Consider the following 16,784-nt stretch of genomic DNA (forward strand, 5'->3'; position numbering starts at 1 on the left):
GGGAGGCACGTTCTGGGGAAGGGAGCAAGGCGGCTCTTCATTCCCCGGGGCTGGGGCGGTGGAGGGGGGAGGGCAGGAGGCTGCGGCTGCCAGCTGAGGCAGCGCGGGTGTGTGTCTCTAGGAAGCCTCTTCACCAGCAAAGCCGAGGACAGTGAGGACGATGACACCGAGTACTTCGACGCCATGGAAGACGCCGAGTCCTTCATTACCGTGACCGCCGAGCCCAGCGAGGACGGGTGGGCCCCCGGACAGCCGCTCCTGGGCTGGCCTCCCCCACGCGCCTCCGGCTCTTTGCACTCGGGGTTTCTTCTCAGTCTTGCTCCAGATGCTGGTTTTGCTTATATTAGGTTGTGCTCTTTCTTAAATCAGAAATACCCAGGTGGCGTTTGTACGGGGATTTCACTTTAAACGGCAGACAGGGCCCTGCCACAGGGTCCGGGGCGCTCTGTGTCAGCATTCCAGAGCCAGACGGGAAGCCTCTCATTCTCCACCTCAAAGCTTTTGTTTCATTTCTCGTAAAAGCCAGCTCTTTCAGAAAGGCTCTGTCTAAACACACGGTAGTAGCACCCGGGACAGCTGACAGCCTTGCTGCGAGTCTCGGGACCTCAGGACACAGCCAGGCGTGTGGCGAGCTGGCAGGACGTGGGTGGAGCAGAGGGAGGCGGGGCTGTGGGCAGGGAGCGCGTGGGGCGGGAGCGCAGGCTTCACGGGCTTAGGGCGCGGGCCTCGCCAGGGCGCCTCAGGTCCTGACACCCGGTGGGGCTGCGTTGGTTGGCATGGGGGCCCCGACCTTGACCTGGGGAGGAGCTGCCTCTCCATGTCCCGGGGACGCCGACAGAACCGTGGCCTTCTGCCCACCACGGGCTCCCTGCCGGTCCCTGGGTGCGTCTGGCTTCCCGGCAGCCCCAGACCCACGCCTGTGCCACTGCCCCACCCCAGGCGGCCGTCCCTGGCCCCTCGAAACCCAGCCAGGCAGAAGGGGGCCCACGAGAACCTGTGGCCGCTCCTCCTCTGCCTTCGTGGACCAGCGAGTCTCACCACCTCCGTCCTGGCTTCTTCCGGGGAGAGGCCTGGTTTGGAGTCCTCTTACCCCTTAGAGAATTTCTGGTCGGCTCAGCAGAGTATTTCCAACTCAGAGTCATCTTCCTTTCCCAATAATGTTTGAAACAAAGTTTTTAAAATTCTGGCTGCCCAGGGGGCTGGATAGAAGGGGGTCAGGCCCCCAGGAGGCCTTGGGATTTGTAATCAACTGGCCGCCTTTGTGTTTCCCACAGAAAAACTGAGGCAGGGACTACGGGCTCCGTGGAATGGACCGCAGACAACGTGAGTGAGGGGACCCTGGCGGGGGGGAGCAGGGAGGCCGGCACTTTGACCTCAGGCCCCTCGGGGGGCCCTGCACCCTGGGGGCCTTCATCTCAGCCCAGGCAGAGCCTGCCCCTCCCCACAGCAACGTGCCAGCCGGTGCTGGCCTCTGACGGGTGAGCTCTCCTTCTCTGGCAGGTGCTAGATGGCGCCTCGCTTATGCCCCAGGGGCCCCCCAAAGTCAAGAGGCGTGTCCGCATCCCCGACAAGCCCAACTACAGCCTTAATCTCTGGAGCATCATGAAGAACTGCATCGGCCGGGAGCTCTCCAAGATCCCCATGCCGGTAGGGGCCCTGAGGGGCCATGCTTGTGCCTGGAGGGGCGCAGTGGCCCGAGGGAAGTGCACGCAGCCCTGGTGTCATTTTAAAGGCACACGAGCATGTACCGCATTACTGAGTCGTGTCCTTCGGTGCTGCTGATGTTGCCCCAGGGCAGAGGTCTCGGACTCGGGGAAGGAGCCAGGGAGGGGCTCTGCTGATCAGACGAGGGGCTCATGGACTGCCCCTGCCCCAGCAGGGCTGGGCTGGGTGTGGGCCGAGTGGGCCTGCCCTCTCCAAACCGGGCTGCCCTGGGCCCCCACCCCAGCGAGGTCACTGCAGGCTGCCGACCACAGCGGCCTCCCCACAGAGGGGAGCCGGGGCTCCAGGTCGGACTTGGTTTCGCCCTGTGACCCAGGGCAGAGAGCTGTGTGACGGCTCAGAACACAAGGTGGACCCACGTCGTCCGCTCACTTGCTCGCCCCGACTCCTAGGCGTCACTGCCGCGGCGCCTGCATCCTGGGAGGGGAGACTAAAGTAAACCTCACAGCTCTGCCAGGGCCGCAGGTCGGACCGTGGAGAGGACCCGGAGAAAACGGAGGCGGGCGAGGGCAGGCAGGGCGGCAGAGGAGCCTCCCGGTGACGGTGGTCTGAGCGGTGACGTCCCTGGACGGGAGCAGAGCTAGGCTGCGGTGATGGCCCCAGGTCCATGCAGACCCCGGACCGACCCCCCGCCTGCCCACAGGTGAACTTCAACGAGCCGCTGTCCATGCTCCAGCGGCTGACGGAGGACCTGGAGTACCACCGCCTGCTGGACGCAGCGGCGCGCTGCAGCAGCGCAGTGGAGCAGATGTGCCTGGTGGCCGCCTTCTCCGTGTCTTCCTACTCCACCACTGTGCACCGCATCGCCAAGCCCTTCAACCCTATGCTGGGCGAGACCTTCGAGCTGGACCGTCTCGATGACATGGGCCTGCGCTCCCTCTGCGAGCAGGTGAGGCCCATGCCCGCTCCAGCCAGGCCGGGGGTCAGGGTCAGACAGACGGGACACGGACTGACCTCGGGGCCATCAGGCCAAGGTCCGGTCAGGCGGCTGGGTCTCCCGTGGGGTGCAGGCTCCCTGGGGTGGGGCACGTGGGAGGAGCGCTGGGGGGAGGCGGCCCCGGAGCAGTGGGGCAGGGGCGTCTGTAGGGGGCTGTCAGGGAGCTGGGGGGCTAGAGCTGCTGGGGTCTCCACTGAGCTGAAGGCCTGCGCCCCGTGGGCTGCGGCGAGCGATGGCGGAGGCTGGGGGTGACGATCCCCAGGCCCCACTCTGGCACCCTCGTCCGCAGAAGGGCGGTTCCAGGGGCGCAGTACTGCGTGTCGGGGGGCAAGGCAGCCAGGACAGACTGGGTCGGGCTGCCGCTGAGCGTTGGCCGCTGCCGCAGGCCCAGGGATGAGTCAGGATGCCGCCAGTCTGCAGCCCAGTGGCTGGTTTCAAAGGCGTGCTCAGCCTGCCGCGTGGGGCTGTGGGAAGGCGGACCAGGGAGGTCGGAGGTCGAGCAGAGGCACCTTCAGGAGGGGTGGCTGTAAGGAGCGGGGCCGGGGAAGGCGGCGGCGATGACCAGGGCTCCTGAGCGGAACAGAGCTGAGCCGTGCCCACAATGGACCAGGAGGTGCTCGCGCTGAGGGGTCTCGTGGGCCGGGACGGGGACAGATACTGTGTGAATGGATGGTTCTGGCTCTTTTAGGAAGAGGGGTGGTCTGGGAGCAGCTTGGCTGACAGAGTGGAGGAGAGACAGCCGCTGAGGTCAGAGAGAAGGGGGCGGGCGGCAGGAGGCCTCCAGCTTTTCTGTGTGTGGAGGAGTCACTGGAGGTAGAGGAGGCCGTTTTATGGGGAGCCCCCCACTGCCATGGGGAGAGTGCAGTGTGTAAAGGTGGACCGGGGGGCTGGAGGCAGGCCGGACTCGATGCTGCTTTGAAATACAGCCAGGATTTGCTAAGGATTAGAGGAGGAGCATGAGAAGAGGAGCCAGGCATTTGGTGTGAGCGCTGGACGGACGGGGTCATCTGTCCGAGGAGGTGGCCGCGCAGAGCTCCAGGGCGCAGGGTCACGTCCTGAGTTTGTGGGGGTGGGCTCCAGCGGGGACCCTGGCGGCTCACTCGCCACCCGGGAGCGGCTGGCAGGTCTGGGCTGTGGGGGCAGTGGGGGTGCCGCTGTGGGGAGTGTCAGGAGCCTCTGGGGGAGGGCTGAGCCCACAGCCGCCGCTCCAGGTGGCCACAAGACAGGAGGGGCTTCACCCCAACTCTGTGACCGGGAGCCACAGACGAGAAGGACCAGGTGCGGGAACGCTGATGCGGTGGATGCGGTGTCCTCAGAGAGACACAGTCGGGGAGCCCGGTGTGGGGGGGTGGGGGCGGAGGTGCCCGGAGGGCCAAGCAGGCGGCGCCGCTGTCGGCTGGGGCAGGAGCGGGCTGGCCGGGGGACTCCTGGTCCGGGCCTCCTCGGTGCAGCACAGCACAGCAGATGAGGCCTCTGCAGACACACGCAGCGTGACCAGAGAGTGGCCCGGAGGCCCCCCAGAGCCCACCACGCTCACTTGTTCACCCTGCTGCCACCCCGCCCCACAGCCCAAGCCAGGCGTGGAGACCCCTGGGCCCCTGGCTCAGGCCTGCAGTGGTGGGGCGCCCGGCCTGCCTCCCCCAACCAGGCTGCTCCCACCACCACGCCCTTGCTGTGTGGCTCTCCTTTCTGGGGGATCCAGGGGCCCCCGTGCATCTGTCCCCAGCTGGTTGGGGAGGGGCCTGGGCCGTGTCCACAGACACTCGCGACCCGTGGGCCTGGTCTCAGGTGAGCCACCACCCGCCGTCTGCTGCGCACTACGTGTTCTCCAAGCATGGCTGGAGCCTCTGGCAGGAGATCACCATCGCCAGCAAGTTCCGGGGGAAATACCTCTCCATCATGCCGCTAGGTGAGCAGGGGCAGAAAGACGCGCTGGGCGAGGGGGAGGGCCTGCCGACCCCGAAGCCAGCTTGGGGCCTCCGAGGGTAATGCGAGTCCCCGCAGAGGCCTCCTGGATTCCCCCTGGCCTATCCCTTGTCCCCAGTCTCTACAAATGCTTCTTCTGGTCCTCAGGACCCCAGGATCATGGGTGGGTGGGGCAGGTTGGCTGGGACCCAGCTTGGCAGGCTGGGACCTCTGACCGTGTGTCCGGCTTCCAGGTGCTATCCACTTAGAGTTCCAGGCCAGTGGGAATCACTACGTGTGGAGGAAAAGCACCTCGACTGTGCATAACATCATCGTGGGCAAGCTCTGGATTGACCAGGTCAGGGGGTGCCCCAGGGAGGGCCGCTGGCCCGGGCAGGCAGCAGCCACTGAGCACCCCTCCCTGTCCAGACAGGGGACATTGAGATTGTGAACCACAAGACAAAGGACCGGTGCCAGCTCAAGTTCCTGCCCTACAGCTATTTCTCCAAAGAGGTGGCCCGGAAGGTGAGCACGGCCGCCTCTCCGCGTCTGGGGGGACCCTGGGGGGGCACATGCCCACACCGGCCCTGCCAACGCCCGCAGGTGACAGGAGTGGTGAGTGACAGCCAGGGCAAGGCCCACTACGTGCTGTCAGGCTCCTGGGACGAGCAGATGGAGTGCGCCAAGATCGTGCAAAGCAGCCCCAGCAGCCCCAGCTCAGACGGGAAGCAGAAAACGGTCTACCAGACGCTGCCGGCCAAGCTGCTGTGGAAGAAGCACCCACTGCCGTGAGTGGGCCGCGGGGCCAGGCGTGGGGGCATGGGGGCAAGCGGGCCGCGGGGCCAGGAGCGGACGGGGTGGGGTGGGGCACGGGGGCGAGCGGAGGCGACCGCCCAGCCAGGCGGGAAGCGTGCTCTGTCCCCGTGGAAGGGGCAGACGCCCAGCTGGAGTCCCGCGTGGCACAGTGTGACGGGCAGTGCCCAGTCCTTCACAGAGACTCAGGCAGGCCCCACGGGCCACGGCAGGAACACAAAGGCAACAGGAAGCGCAGCAAACAGGAGGCTGTAAACAGTGGCGCAGCTGACCAAAGGAAAGGAAGCAAATTCTACAAAAGAAAAATGAAGTGACTGAGACTGAGAACTCCACAGAAAGGGTTAATAGAGCGACCCCACTGACTGGCTACAGGTCAGAAGAAACAACCAAAATCTTCAGATAAAGAGACAAACCCTGAAAAAGACAAGAAGCTAGAGAGAGAAGGCTGGCCACCCGGGGACCCAGCGTGGATGCCTGCCGGATGCAGTGGGGATGGGCAGTGCACGTCGAGTTTGAGAGCAGGGTCCAGCAGGCAGGTCAGGGTCCAGAAGAAAGAGACCAGCAGAGGGGAGAGCAGCAGAGAATTTCCCACATCTAAATCTGTACAACGAAATGGTAAAACTACCTCAGAGAAAATATTAAGTAGCTAGATTTCTGAAAGACTTTACTTTCCAAGGAACAGCAGACAGACAGACATCTCCTCATTGGCAATGTCACACAAGCTTGAAAAAAGTCAAATGAAACCTTCCATGTGCAGAAAGACTCACTGCCAGCTTCGAATTAGCTGCACACCCGGCAAGAACATCTTCACAGACTGAAGGTGAAACAGGCATTTTCAAACAACTCCTTCTGCCATCAGCAGACCTGCACTAAGGACAGAGCTCCCAGATGGAAAAACCAAGGCGTGTGAAGTGAGGAACCAAACCCACACGAACAGTGAAGAGATAAGGGCCTCTTATGAAGTTCAAAATCTAGACATTGAATACAACTGCACTCCTCAGTCCATGAGATTCTCCAGCACAGAACACTGGAGCGGATAGCTGATTCCCTTCTCCAGGGGATCTTCCCAACCTAGGGATCAAACCCAGGTCTCCCGCAGTGCAGGTGAATTCTTTACCCTCTAAGCCACCAGGGAAGGCCAGAAAAGGATTAGCTGGAAGGAAAATTCTCAAAGGCCTTTCTGCTGCCCGAGGGGAGGTCCAAGATGCACAGTGGCTTCAGACTGTGTCTACTAGGCGTGCTGAACTTTCTAGATTAGCCATGAAATCAATGCTTACCTGGAGTCCCAGAAGGAAAGGAAAAGAAAGAACAGAAAGGAGCGAGAAACAGTTAGAAGGAACAATGGAGATACATTTCCCCGTATAAAAGTGAAGACATGAAAGACCTGGGGCTAAAGGGCCCGTTAGAGTCCCAGACACAAAAAATACAGAAAAACATCTGCCTAGTTCATACTATACTTAAAACTAAGAATACCAAGGAGAAAATTCTAATAGCTTCCCAACAGAGAAGATCTCAGTAAAGAAAGAAAAATCGAATTGACATCAGATTTTTTTAACAGCCAATGTTGGAGTAATATTTTCAAAGTAATGAAGGGAATGAAATTAGAAGGTCAAAGTTTCTGTCCAGTTGAGCTATCATTCAAATATGAGGCTGTGATTACAAAAAAAGAAAATCTCAGGTGAACAGCCCCAAAAGGTCTGGGACACAAAAACCCACAAAGAAAACAGTATTGGACATAACTTTAAAAGGGAAGGGAAAAACCCAGAAGGTGCTACAGAACATTACATAAAATAAAAGATTGTGTGAATGGTTTTTTTTAAAGTAATCACTAAGACCAAAGAAAAAAAGAGCAAATATTCCCACAATAATCCATAATTAAAGACTGTAGATGATGTGAACACACAATGGGGTCTAGAGAGACAAAGGACACCAAGGGATGTGAAGGCGGAGACGGATAGAAGATTTTTAAATCACTTAAAATATTTTTTTAAAAAGAAAGGCAAATAAAAATAGCTAACACAGAAAGCATAATATATAGATGAAACACTAGTTACAAAGCAAAACACTGACTGAATTTTTAAAAATCCAGATGCATGCACCTTCTAAGAAATATCCAAAGTACAAAGATGGGCAAAGATTGAAAGTAAAAGATAAATATATCATGAAAACACTAACCAAAAAAACTATAACAGCCATGTTGTTATCAGGCAAAAACAGGCAAAAGCATTATCAGGAATGGAAGAGTTGCTACATGATAAAGGCTGGGTGCTTTGGGAAGATATCAACAGTACGCATTGTACCAGCATTATGCGCGCAGAGCAAGGGCCTCAAAAATACGCGAAGCGCATGCAGACAGTGAAGGGAGAAATGGGTGAACCCCCACAATGGAAGACAGGTTTCAGGACACTCCTCTCTCTCGTTGAGAGTTAAATGGGGAAACACAACCCAGCAAAACGGAGAGCAAAAAGCCACCGGATATACATACAGTTATGGCTGCAGGGCCTGGCACAGGTGTAGGCTCAGTAATCCCTGGTGGGTCAGAGGTGAAGGCATCTGCCTGCAATGTGGGAGACCTGGGTTCGATCCCTGGGTCGGGAAGATCCCCTGGAGGAGGAAACGGCAACCCACTCCAGCACTCTTGCCTGGAGAATCCCACGGACGGAGGAGCCTGTGGGCTACAGTCCACAGGGTTGCAAAGAGTCGGACACGACTGAGCGACTTCACCTCACTTTCATGGCTGCAACAGACATCACGCTTCTTCCCGAACATACACAGGGCATATGTGGAACTCAGCTGCGCACTGAACCCAAAGGAGAGCCTCAGCACAGGGGGCGGCGTGGAGCAGCCCATGCGAGGCGGACTGAAGTTACACGCGATGCGGCAGAGGGCGGCCCGCGGACCAGCCCATGCGAGGCGGACCAGAGCGACCGCGACGCAGCAGAAAGTCCCCACAGAGCCGGGAAAAAAACTCAAGTTGCTAAGCAACTCATGGGGAAAATAATACATTAGAATGGGAAGTTTTAAATGCTTCTGGGGGGGGGGGGGAAAAAAACTGGCTGGATGTACTAACGGCAATGCTTCAAAGGAAATTTTTGCCTTAAAATAGGTATATAAGCTTATAAATAGTCTTTTTCATTCTAAGAAATTAGGGAAAGTTCAACATTCAAACTGAAAGAAAAAAGAAAATACAGTTAAAAAGTAGAAGTAAAATAAAGTTTAAAAAGTAAGAAGTAGATCTTTGAGGGAAAAAATAAACAGAAAACTACTGGCAAGACTGATCAAGAGAATATAGAAATACGTATTATTGATGTTTTCATTATGTTTATTATGATGTTTAAAGTATAAACAGATCATTAAAATTCAGAGTGGAAAGACACATTTTTAGAAAAATATATTTTTTCTAAAAACAATTTTTTTTTTGGTAGAACTGAGTCTAGAAATAAAAAAGCATGAATAGTCCTATAATTAACGATAGTGAAGCAATGGTTAACAAAGCCCAAGTCATTTTATAGGTGAATTCTACCAAGTTTTTAAGAAATAAATAAGTATCCCAATTTTATCTTCCAGACCATAGAAAAAAGGAAAAATATTATACTGTGAAGCAAATATAAGATAACTGGCACCAAACTAGGATAAACAAAGCAAATCAGCAGGAACACAGAACAGTAAACCCACTCATGGGTGATAAGCACAATCCCAAAATGGCACACCAGAAAATGCAACAGTACTAAAAAACAAAACAAAAATGTTCTTCAATCATATTTTGAGTTTATCCTGCGTACACAAGGAGGATTTTATACCAGGAAATCCATCAATCAATTTGTTCCATTAACAGATCTAAAGAGATACAGAAAAAGTATCTTATGTGACTCAGCCTAAGACTAACCTGCAGAAGTCAGTTGCCTTTCTACACACTAAGATCACCAGAAGGTACAGTTTAAGAGACGACACCAATTATCACATCAGAGAACATCAAGGACCAGGCAGTGAACCTTACAATATATGCAAGACCTCCACAGAGAAAAGCATAGAACTCTGCTGAGATATCAAGGGAGAGCTTAATGAATGGGGAAAGATACCATGGTCATGGGTAAAAAGACTAAATATTTATAAAAGTATCATGATCTAAAGAGTCAGTAAATCAAACAAAATCCCAATAGTGATTTTCCCGGTGGCTCAGTGGTAAGGAACCCACTTGCCAATGCAGGAGACATAAGAGGCATGGGTTTTAATCCCTGAGTTGGGAAGATCCCCTGGAGGAGGGCATGGCCACTGCACTATCCTCGCCCGGAGAATCCCACGGACAGAGAAGCCTAGTGGGCTACAGTCCACGCCATCACAGAGTCGGACACGCCGTGAGTGACTCAGCATACACACAGAGTCAGCAAATCAAGCAAAATCCCAATACTGAACTATTCATGGAACGTGATATTAGGATTTTCAAATTTATATTAAAGAATAAAGGGCCAGGATATTTCTAAAGAAGAACAGAAAAAAGAGGACTTGCCCTACTAGACCCCAGGACTTATTCTGAAGCTGCAGTTTAACAGAATAGTGAGCCTGGAAACAGCAGCCTGGATGTGCATATATCTTTGCTACATAACAAAGATGGCACCATTCACTAAAGGGATCTAGGGAAAATGGTTATCCATATAGAAGAAGGTTAAGTGACTCTCTCCCTCACATTCTAACAAAAATCAACTCCAAATAAAGGACTTCGAATAAGTATTAAGTCTGACTTACTGTTAAACAATAAGTTACACTCTTAAGTAGAAAATATAGATGAGTATCTTCTGAAACTTAAGGAATTACCTATTAAGTGAGACAAAAACACTGATGTATTCAATTAAACTTTTGTTCATTAAAAGACATTTTGCTCATTAAAAAGTGATTCAAAGAAAGTGAAAGGACAATAAATAAACTTGGAGAAAGTAATCACAATATTTACATCTGACAATTAGTATTAAGAATACGTACATGTTCTACTACAATTAAAAACAATAATTTAAAAAAGAATACATAAAGATCTACCTAGGGCTTCCCTGGTGAGTCAGTGGTAAAGAATCCTCCTGCCAATGCAGGAGGCATGGGTTCAATCCCTGGTCCGGGAAGATCCCACATGCCACGTGGCAACTAAGTCTGTGCGCAACAACTCCTGAGCCAGTACTCCAGTGCCCAGGGACTGCAGCCGCTGAAGCCCACATGCCCTGGAGACTGCGCTCCACAGCAAGAGAAACCGCCGCAGTGAGGAGCCCGCACTGCGCCTGGAGAGTGGCCCCTGCTCACCGCACCTAGGGAAAAGCCCATGCAGCAACCGAGACCCAGCACAGCCAAATGCAGATGGATACAGAAAAGGTTTAAAACTTCTAACTAATAAAGCAAAAAAAATGTGCAAGGAAGGTGCAAGGGTCATTAACACGAATTTCACAGAAAAAGCAACATGGCCAGTCATCATATGAAAATTAGCAACATCGTTACTCATCAGGGAAATGCAGATCAGAACCGCATGGGATACGCAGTTTTACCATCATCTGATTTGAAAAAATGAAGTCTGGTAATATCAAGTGCTGAAGATACAGATCCGCAGTATCTCTTATACATCACTGGTGGGAACGCGAGCTGGTAGGGCCACACTGTTACCTCCTGAAGAAGGGCATCACGCACTCTGCAGCCCAGAAATCCCACTTTTAGGTACTCCAGAGAATTCCTCTAAGTGTGTAACAAGAAACATGCATAAGATCACTCCAAAGCAAAAACTTGGAAACAACGGAAACAACCCCAACGTACAGGATGAATCACTAGTACACTCACACAGTGCAGGATTCACAGTAGATGAAACACATGGACAGCGGCACACGATATAGAGGCGTCTCGGTAATATAGCGTCAAGTCTAAAAAAGCAAGTCCCAGAAGGTGACATGTATCATGACATTCTTCTTATACTGAAAAGCAAGTATCTAAAATACACAGAGACACACATACACACTCAAGACTACACAAAGATGCAGTGAAATTGTACTGAAAGGAAAGCAAAGGGCTGATGAACCCAGGAGCCCCGCCAGGAGCCACCTGGGAAGGGAGTGGATCGGTGAGTTTTCCTTGTGGTTACATGTAGATTTTGTCAGGACTCTACCTTTTGGTTAGGTGGGAAGGCTGCATTAATACAAGCAGGCCCTGTAAGGGCCAACGTACCAAGTATCAGGACTAATCCTCAGGCGTTTGCCTGAGGTCCAAAAAAGCAGCAGTACGCGCCGCTTAAGGCTTCAAAAAAGCAGCACAAGATGGGCTTTCATACACACATTAAAGGAAGAGTGACATTATGAAACACTTCAGGCAGAGAACATGAAAAATTGGAGGAAATGGGCAAGTTCCCAGAGAAGTATAAGGGAGCAAAACAGATGCAGGTCGGTGGAGCCTGCAAGATGCAGGGAGGGAAGGGTGAGGCGGGCGCCAGGCTGGGTTTGGGGGTTCAGCGGGTGGACACGCAGGAGGGGAAGCAGAGGGGCCGAGTGTGTCCCGACCGCTCATCCCACGGGACCCGCAGGGACAACGCGGAGAACATGTACTACTTCTCGGAACTGGCCCTGACGCTCAATGAGAACGAGGAGGGGGTGGCGCCCACGGACAGCCGCCTGCGGCCGGACCAGCGGCTCATGGAGAAGGGCCACTGGGACGAGGCCAACACGGAGAAGCAGCGGCTGGAGGAGAAGCAGCGCGTCAACCGGCGCCGGCGGCTGGAGGCCTGCTCCAGGGGCTGCGGGGTGGACGAAGGTGAGCCGCGGGGCGAGGGGCGGGCGGGAGAGGGCCTCCCAGGGGCTGGGAGGAGCTGGGGGCATCCGGCAGCGGGGCGGGGGCCGGGGAGCGGCTTTCCGGGTGCAGCCTCGGAGGCAGGCCGCCCACGCCCGCGCCCGCCGTGCCGCCCAACAGAGAAGGAGGCCGAAGTGTACGTGCCGCTGTGGTTCGAGAAGAAGCTGGACCCGCTGACCGGGGAGATGGCCTGCGTGTACAAGGGGGGCTACTGGGAGGCCAAGGAGAGGCAGGACTGGCACATGTGCCCCAACATCTTCTGAGCGCCGCCCCGCCTCCGGTCGCACCGCTCAGTTCAGTGCTCCCTGGCCCTCCCCTCCCACCGTTCCCTTCTGTTCTTAATAACACTTTTTGGGGTTCTCACCTTGGAAGGAGGACGTGCTGACCCGGGTTCTCTCAAGCCCCCAGGTGCCCCGGGTCTCCCACCCGCCTTCACCATGGACTCGGGCCCCCTGGGGCCCCCAGCTCCAGCTCCCGCAACTCAGGCAGGCCGGTCCAGGCCCTGGGCTGCCTCAGTCACCAGCCCCCCCAGGGAGGAACCGGCCCCTCCCAGGGAGCCACTTCCCAGTTTTTTAGGAAAAAGTTATCTCCCATTTCTTTTCAGCCAAGATGTTCAGTAAATATTTTTAGTACAGCACTTAGCGGACCACTTCCTAAGTGTGCTTTCTTGCCACACAAGTGTCCTGGCAAGAGCCCCTTCTCTTTAAGACATCAGGAAGCCAGCCAGACCCTTTTGAGTCAGGAGCGCTGTGCAGCTCAATTAGCAAGGCCGGCTGTGTCTGAGCTGCCGGCCCGCCGGAAGCCCAGGACCCCCAGAGGAAGGAGCCAGGAGAGCAGAGTCTCTGCGGCTGCAGCCGCACCCACGGCTGGGCTGCGGAGGGGCCCTCAGGGGCCGCTGTGGAGCCCGGGCACCTGGGCTGCTCCGTGCCCCGAGGCGCTTCCGCCGCAGAACCACGCCCGCATCAGCAATAAGAACTGAGCCTCCGCCCGGCCTGGGCTGGAGGCCGGGGCACCCGAGAACCCAGCGTCCCGCCTCCGGGGTACCCCATCTCAGCGCCCCTGAGCTCTTTACTTGCCTGATTTATATGTATGAGGTATAAATATATATAAAATAGCTATTTTGCTTAAATTTCTATGGTATGTAGAAGTGAAAAAATGATGAAGACAGGGTGCTCCTGTCTGAGTTTGGCCTTCCTGTCAGCTATGCCCTACCCTCTCCTCAAGCCCCCTTCCAGCGGCTTCTACCAACCACTGGGCGGGGGGACTGGACCACGGCGGCCCTTTCCCAGCCCCTCAGAACTCCGATTCCAACCTGTCACACTTCGGTTTGGTCCTAAAAAGTCATCACAGGGTTTTACTTTCTACTCCAGGACTGGTTCTGTTTTTATAAAAATACAAAAGTGAAAACACCAACGTATGAAAGGCCTTAGGGTACCCACTGGAGGGCGGGCAGGCAGCCCTGCACAGACTGTGGCAGAGCTGTTCAGTGTTCCTCTTCTCGGAACTGTTTGTGAGCGAGCACCTTCTGACCAGTAATAAAGAAGCCTTGGATCTGGAGTTTCCCGCGGCCCTGTCCCTGCGTCTGTCCGTGACTGGGTGGAGCGCGGCCGCCACAGGGGAGCAGGCAGCGCCCACAGGGGCACAGGGGAGGAGCGGGGCTCTATGCCGCTTGGTGCCAGCACCAGGCGGTGGGAGGCTGGTCCGGATGGGGCGAGGGGGCAGAAGAGCTGGAGGGACAAGGCCTGGGGAAGAAGCTGCAGAGGGCGGGTGCGGCACCTGGCAGGGCCACCGTTTGGCCCAGGGCCCAGGCAAGGCTCTCACCGCTCTCCACGGGAACACTGGTCCTGGTGAGTTCTAGGGCTGCTCAACAACCACTACCTGAGACACTCTGTTGCCCCAGGTTGCCAAGCAACTTGGATCACTAGCTCTTGGGACCCATCCAAGGGTGGCTGGTCGGGCCCAGTGGGTGGTGCTCCCACTGACGGCACTTCCAGGTGCGAGGCAGTCAGGCAGGGCACCACAAGGGTGAGGACCAGGCACCACCCATCTGTCACAGCCCCCTAGTGCTGTGGGATCCAAGACTGGCAACCACACAGAGCACCCTCCTTTCCATCTGTGGGAGGCAGGCACCAGGGAGTCCTGGCCAAGCTGCTGGAAGGGCAGCTCTCCCTGGAGAGAAGGGCAGGGGTGAGATGCCCTGACCAGGAGGCAGGGGAGGAGGATCTGCTAGGGGAGGGAAGAGACTCGAAGAACAGAATCTTCGTATGTCCAAATATGCCAGCAGCATGTAAGAGCTGGTGGCGGCGGTTCAGCCGCTCAGCCGCGTCCGACTCTTGAGGCCCCGTGGACTGCAGCCCACCAGGCTCCTCTGTCTACAGGATTCTGCAGGCAAGAGACCCGGATGGGCTGCCACCTCCTTCTCCAACATGCAAAAAAGCTAGCTACGTACAGAAAACGGACACTCCAAACTGGGAAGCATAGGCCCAAGCTGGTTTTACACAGAAATGCAAGAATGGGGCAAAATCGCTAAGTTTTTAGTTGTAAATCATTCACTATACCAACCAGTTCAAGAAGGACTTCTCCTCCTGGATGGTAGACTAGGTGCCTGGATAATCTTCTGTGGAAAACTAGACATGTAGGGTAAAATTCTAAAACACCTTAAAGGTATCCATGAGCTGAAAGAAGTATAAGGAATCCTCAGGCCAAGAACTAAGTGGGTGTGGAAACCCGGGGAGATCAGAGCTCTAAAGCCTGCTTCTCACAGCCATTTACTGACGCCACTGAGCCTAAGTTTTCACTGCCTCAAATGACCCGCCTGATACAGGGCATCCGGTAGGAGATATTCTTCCTAAAGCTTGGCCTCCACAGGGCTATACCTTCAATATGATGGGGAATCAATAATTTCTACAAAAGCAAGGAAAATTGCTTGTCTTAAAGGTTAGTCGTAAGCAAAGCAGGAAAAAGAATCTAAGGATGTATAATCAGGAGTAGACTCTCACTTGGCTTCACAGCCCAAATGGTATCAGGATGAGCCAGGAAAACTTCCAGTAGAGAATACGGCATGCTCCCAAACTGGCAATGTCCTCAGTCACACGAGAGAAGCAAATCCTCTCGAGAGGCTCTCTCCTCCATTCCAGGCCTCATGGAACCCCAGATGTAAAACTGCAAGGCAAATGAGCAGCTCACAGTATTAACAGCTCCAAACACACAAGGAAATACAACCACAAACAGGTATAAGCAATGGCCTACAAAAATAACAGCAGAATCAGAAATAACAAAACTCCTCCAGATAGTGAAATTAACGAGACACAATAACATGTTTAATGTGTTTCTATAAACAGGTGGCCTGACAATGAAGTTAAAAGCATTCAAAAATACTAAAGAACTTACAAAAGTTATTAAAAATTACTAAAAATAATGAATACTTTTTATAGCAGACTACACACAGAATATTAATGACATGGAAGTGTGATCTGTGCAAAGTGTCCAGAAAACAACACAGATGCACAAGGAGGTGAAAAGCATGAGACCTGGAGGATAAAGAGGAAAGGCACCATGCGTGTCTGATCAAAATGGAGCGGAAGCACTCTGCTAATGACCAGAAAGATCAGCTCTTTAACAAGAAACACCAATACACACACAGAGAGTCAATTCCAACAGGCCCCAGTCAGAATAAACACAAAGACATCCACAGCTATTATATATTAATATATACGTAATATAAAATATTATATATATATATATCTATAAATTGCAAAACCTTTAAAACAAGATTTTAAAAGGACCCAAATTTGGGTGGGGGACACCCTGAACGACCACTGATCAGAGTTTACTTCCTCTGACCACCAAAGAGAGCCAGAAAACAATGAAGTGACTGCTCCAAAGTAGAGGAGAAAATGTTAGTATTCCCAGTGGAAATACATTTCAGGAACCAAAGGAAAATAAAGACATTAGCAAAATATCTTATTGAATCAATATAAAATGGCTTATACAGTTAGACTTTGATGAGTTAAGTACTATGTAAAACATATACAAAAATAGGAATATTACATTTCTAAAATACAGGAAGAACACTGTATGTGGGGAAGAAAATTTCAGTTAATCAAAAGGAAAGAAGAGGAAAAAGAAATGTAGATAAGGTGGAATAACAATGAATATGGTAAAGTTGCAGGATAGAAAATTAACACACAGAAGTTCCTTGCATTCCTATACACTAACAATAAAAAATCAGAAAGAGAAATTAAGGAAACAATCCCATTCACCACTGCAATGGAAAGAATAAAATACTCAGGAATAAATTTACCTAAAGAAACAAAAGACCTGTATGTAGAAAACTATAAAACACTGATGAAAGAAATAAAAAAACGACACAATATATGGAGAAATACATCATGTTTGTGGATTGGAAGAATCAGCATAGTTGATATACAATCATTCAATGCAATCTCTATCAAACTAGCAATGGCATTTTTCACAGAACTGGAAGAAATAATTTCACAATTTGTATGGAAACACAAAAGACCTCAAATAGCCAAAGTATCTTGAAAAAGATGAACGGAACTGGAGGAATCAACCTTCCTGACTTCAGACTATACTACAA

The 16,784-nt window shown here is 53.2% G+C and overlaps 1 protein-coding gene across 2 annotated transcripts in view; it reads left to right on the forward strand.

Moving 5' to 3' along the window:
• OSBP2 (oxysterol binding protein 2) overlaps positions 1-13,741 on the forward strand; it is a 122,022-nt gene extending 108,281 nt beyond the window's left edge. For both annotated transcript variants that reach the window (XM_069556926.1, XM_069556927.1), the window contains 10 exons: positions 122-236; positions 1,275-1,323; positions 1,501-1,647; positions 2,366-2,611; positions 4,448-4,568; positions 4,819-4,922; positions 4,994-5,089; positions 5,168-5,352; positions 11,922-12,148; positions 12,305-13,741. In XM_069556926.1, the coding sequence (XP_069413027.1) occupies positions 122-236; positions 1,275-1,323; positions 1,501-1,647; positions 2,366-2,611; positions 4,448-4,568; positions 4,819-4,922; positions 4,994-5,089; positions 5,168-5,352; positions 11,922-12,148; positions 12,305-12,447 (1,433 nt within the window). In that variant the 3' untranslated portion in view covers positions 12,448-13,741. The remainder of the gene's footprint in view (positions 1-121; positions 237-1,274; positions 1,324-1,500; positions 1,648-2,365; positions 2,612-4,447; positions 4,569-4,818; positions 4,923-4,993; positions 5,090-5,167; positions 5,353-11,921; positions 12,149-12,304) is intronic.
• Positions 13,742-16,784: the final 3,043 nt, after the last annotated feature.

This window comes from Ovis canadensis, chromosome 17 (assembly GCF_042477335.2).
Source record: "Ovis canadensis isolate MfBH-ARS-UI-01 breed Bighorn chromosome 17, ARS-UI_OviCan_v2, whole genome shotgun sequence".
Taxonomy (NCBI): Eukaryota; Metazoa; Chordata; class Mammalia; order Artiodactyla; family Bovidae; genus Ovis; species Ovis canadensis.